Source organism: Cynara cardunculus (genome assembly GCF_001531365.2).
Source record: "Cynara cardunculus var. scolymus isolate 2C chromosome LG 1, CcrdV1, whole genome shotgun sequence".
NCBI lineage: Eukaryota > Viridiplantae > Streptophyta > Magnoliopsida > Asterales > Asteraceae > Cynara > Cynara cardunculus.
The window spans coordinates 1189014-1193851 of record NC_037528.1 but is presented as its reverse complement, the minus strand read 5'-3'; the positions used below and the strand labels follow the sequence as shown (position 1 = coordinate 1193851).

General features: G+C 39.8%; 1 protein-coding gene across 1 annotated transcript; it reads left to right on the top strand.

Moving 5' to 3' along the window:
* Window positions 1-1803: 1803 nt before the first annotated feature.
* Window positions 1804-3960, top strand: LOC112518018 (receptor-like serine/threonine-protein kinase At4g25390). The gene has a single exon (XM_025125917.1). It carries the CDS (start codon window positions 1836-1838, stop codon window positions 3825-3827), a length of 1992 nt encoding a protein of 663 aa, XP_024981685.1. The 5' UTR covers window positions 1804-1835; the 3' UTR covers window positions 3828-3960.
* Window positions 3961-4838: the final 878 nt, after the last annotated feature.

Sequence of the window (4838 nt, the reverse complement as noted above, 5' to 3'; positions counted from 1 at the left end):
CACTAAACCATTCAGATGTTCATTTTTCCAACTCTGCCCTCCGTTCTTCACATCGCATCCCCCCTCCATCACCGTCTTCCCCCCCTCCATTGTCGGTCCCACTCGTCGGTCTTCCATTGTCGGTTATCGGAAAAAACGAGATCCATCTGCGACCTCCGACGAATGTACGGACCAGGAACTCCGGCGTTTAACACCCCTTTCATAACCCCACAATTCGATGTGTTCGATGAAGAAAATCTCGCCGCTGCAGTTCTAGCAACTACAACATTTCGAAATTTCCTCCATCTCCATAACCCTGACATAAATTGAATCAATAAACGGTTTCAATAATTGGGATCTTTGTATAGTAGCAGACGCAAGTGCTATATAACTTGAGAATCATTTATCTGATCCATAAATTTATCCAAATTAGGATTATATGCGTGCGTTTCATACATTAAATCCGGAAATCGAGGCAGAAAAAGGGGATGGATTAAGGAATTAGACAAGAGAGTGAGCATTCGTGGGTGGAAAGCAAAGGAATCATGAAGATGGGAACCAACAGGAATTGCTTTCTACTCCTACTGCTCTGTTTTCATTTCCCTTTTTTGAAATCGAGTGAGTGAAACCCTAATTTCTTTTTTGGTATATGTTAGTTCAATACAAAAACAGGACCAAAGCATACAAAGGGTAAAATGGTAATTTGTTGTCATTAAGATAACATTTACCAAACAACCATATTTCATTCAGCACTTAACCATTCTGACCACTTAACCATTATGCATAAAACCATTCAGCAACTGCCAAACAACCCCTAAGTGTATCCCTAAGTTGTTCAATCATGATAGTTTTTTTTTGTATGACTTTTAGGGGCCATTTACTCAATTGCTTACCCAGTAAGCGCTTACTGATAGGAGTCAACACTATGATTTATTTTGATGTTATGCAAGATTTTAGTACATCAAAACACATTGAATGCAACAATTTACTGGGTAAGCGCTTATGTGTGTAAGAGTCGTCATCCTCACTTATCGGGTAAAACTCTCCATCATTCTCCTCGTTCTTACCCGGTAAGATTCTTGGCCTTTCTCATCTTCATACGATAAGGAAATTTATCCGATAAGCACTTATCAAGTAAGTGCTTAATAAACGACCCCTTAGTATTATTTTTGTATATGCGAATAATGAGAAACCGTATTACTATATACACATCATTATACCACAATCAAATTAAATAATGCCTTAAAAATATAATATAAGTATTGAATATAATATATGTAAATATAAAATTAAAAAATTAATTAAAATAACCATTTTTCATGATGAGTTTCAACTCTTAACCATTTTTTTTTTCAAAAATAATGAAAATAACCATAAGTTGATAGTTGACAGCTCCATAATTTATGAAAATGTCAAAGTATAAGGACCAAATATGTAAATTAGTTATAGGTCCATAAATATACAGGATGATATGTTTTTTTTCTTCCCGAATTTACATATTTGGTTTCTGTAAATTGATGAGGTGGTTAGTGGTTCAGATTTTTTTTACACTTTGACTCCACCATAAATCACGGACCTGCTAATTAGAGACCTATAACTAAATGATAAGAGATGAAATTACGAGGTCAAAATGACTATTTTAATAATTAATAAATACTGTTGGAAAATTAAGAATTAAGAAAGAAATATATAATATAAATAAAAATAAATGAGGGGAAAAAGAAAGTCAAAAACTGCTGTGCTCCTACTCTGCTCTGATCTTTATAGCTGTCCATGTAAATCTCTACTCTCTCTCTCTCTCTCTCTCTCTCTCTCTCTCTCTCTCTTCACACTTTCTCTCTCTCATCATCGTCATCATGCCATCTCGTCTACCTCCATCTCCATCTCCACGGCCACCGCCAACGCCAACTGACCACCACCAAATCCGCCTTGTGCCTCCACTAGCCGTTGCTTTCTCTTTTCTCGTAGTCCTAAGCCTCTGCTTCCGCAAGTTCGCAACACGCAAGCGCACCGCCCCTTCCGACGCAAAACCTCCTCACAAGTTCTCCTACACAGCCCTACGCCGCGCCACATCCTCCTTCTCCCCATCAAACCGCCTAGGTCAAGGCGGTTTTGGTTCCGTTTACCGTGGAACCCTAATCAATAACCAGGATGTTGCTGTTAAGGTCATGGACGCCGGTTCTCTCCAAGGCGAGCGTGAGTTTCAAAACGAGCTCTTCTTTGCTGGAAAAATTGATTCTGATCGTATCCTCTCCGTGGTTGGATTTTCCTCCGACCGGAGACGACGGCGAATGGTGCTTGTTTATGAACTTATGACTAACGGAAGCCTACAAGATTGCTTGCTTCATCGCAAGTGTGCGGAGCTAAAGGAGTGGAAAAACCGGCTGTCGGTTGCAATTGATATCGCTAAAGGTATCGAGTATCTTCATCATTATTGTGATCCACCAATTATTCATGGTGATATAAAACCTAGTAATATACTGTTAGATCATAACTTCAATGCGAAGATTGGGGATTTTGGTTTAGCTAGGTTAAAACCTGAAGATGAGGGTCGAGTTGAATTGAATAGTAAGATTGAGGAAGGGAGAAAGGTGGGGAATTCAATAATGGAGGATAACGGATCTGTCTTCGAGGAGACTGAGAGTCTGGCAACAACTACAGTGTGTGAGGAATTTAGTGTAGCTCCGGATAATCAATCACCTGAGAGTTTTGTTACGGTTGCAATTGCGGAGACATCCCCGGAGACGATTCCCCCATCGCCAAGGATGGCTGCAGCAAGGGATGTGAGTGTGTCAGAGGGAAATCTTGATGCGATAAGCCTGGAGAGTGGTGGTGGTGGTAGTGTGAAGAAAAGTGGGAGGAGAAAGAAGAGCATGTCAGGGAAGGATTGGTGGTGGAAACAGGACAATGGTATGTCGGAGTCAGGACGTGTGAAGGATTATGTGATGGAGTGGATTGGGAGTGAGATCAAGAAGGAGAGGCCAAAGACAGAATGGATCACAACTGGGGCTTCATCCAGTGCAGGGCAAACAGGAAAATCAGAAAAGAAGAACAAAAAGAGGCTGGATTGGTGGATTTCACTGGACGAGGACAAGAATGTGAAGAAACAGAAGAGAAGGCCAGCAAGGGAATGGTGGAAGGAGGAATATTGTGATGAACTAGCAAGAAAGAAAAAGAAGAACAAGAAGAAGCAGGGGAAAGACTCGACTAACGATAACATTAACAATGATAACTGGTGGCCAAAAGATGATGAGATATATGTAGATAGAAAGAAAAAGAGAAGCAGGAGCAGGGGTAGCAGAGGTAGTGTCGATTGGTGGTTGGATGGATTTAGTGGTGAGCTTTGGAGGGCACGGCACAATAGCCATGATTCTGTGAGCGGCGAGATACCCAGAAGTGGTGGTATTAGCAGCACACCAAGCATGAGGGGAACTGTTTGTTATGTTGCCCCAGAGTATTCATGTGGTGGGGATCTCTCAGAGAAGTGTGATGTTTATAGTTTTGGGGTTCTGCTGCTAGTTCTAATTGCTGGGCGGAGACCACTTCAAGTGACTGGATCGCCCATGTCGGAATTTCAGCGAGCAAATCTTCTATCTTGGGCACGTCATCTTGCTCGTGCAGGGAAACTTCTTGAGCTTGTGGATCAGTCTATTCAATGTTTAGATAGGGAACAAGCTCTAGTTTGTATTATAGTGGCACTTCTCTGCCTTCAAAAGTCCCCTGCACTTCGGCCCTCTATGAAAGAAGTAGTGGCAATGCTCTCTGGAGATCTAGAGCCACCCCCGCTACCGGTGGAGTATTCCCCATCGCCTCCATCTCGTTTCAGGTCCCATAGGAAAGTGCGGTGAGTTTTAATGTGTTGAATCAATTTTCATGAACATTTGTATACTGATATAGGTAACAGATTGTTGGAGCACATTTGTAGATGTTTAATGTAAGCAATGAGATTTATATATTCCAAATAACTTGATTTTGTTTTGATACAAGTGTTAAGTAATTGATTGTTTTGGTCACCTTTCTAATTGACTAATTGTTGAACAGAGAACCACAACCCTAGCTTCATTGTAATGAGACCCATAGCCAGAAATGCATTAGTTTACTGGCATCAGTTTTTGGTTAGTATTTATAGCTAGTTGATTTTGCATTCTTTTGTAAAGGAAGAAGCATATATGTACTCGGGGGAAGTTCAAATGAGAACCAGGGAACCAACTATTTTATATATTGTTCATGATGGATAACCCTGGATGATCATGAGTATCATTCATCTTGAATATCATGCATTTTCATCATTGATCATATTATGCATTTTCATCATGAAAATCATACATTTTTATCATGAACATCATGTATCTTCGTTATGAATAATTTTTATCATGAATAAAACAAGAATAGTTGGTTCTCACGATCTTACTTGCTAAGTACAGACAACACATGATAAAAATATCTGCTCAAGCAGGATTATGTTATGCATACAAAATAAAGTCGTGTCATAGAGCAGCCTCTTTGGAGCCTGGGTCACGCTTTACTCTTTGGAGGATAATAGGAATTAGTGGATATTGACACCTCATGCCTGCAACATATGATGGACCAAATATACATATGGTGATGTAGAGAACTGCATCATCTCAGATAGTCAGGACTTGACATGCATCAGGTATCAACTTTCGACACTCTCGTCGTAGTAGTTTGATCATAAGTTACCTAGCTATTGATAGTAATAAAACTTCATTATGTTATTGGTTGAAGCTTGTTAACCAGCTTTAAGATACTGTCATTTTTTTAATCAATTTAAATCTTTACTAAAAAAACTTATTTGATTGAATTCACTTGTTCAATCTCGACGCTTCAATATAAGTAGC

Bases quoted from the DNA above. Each gene is read 5' to 3' on its own strand.
- LOC112518018 (XM_025125917.1), top strand. From the start codon at position 1,836: ATGCCATCTCGTCTACCTCCATCTCCATCTCCACGGCCACCGCCAACG.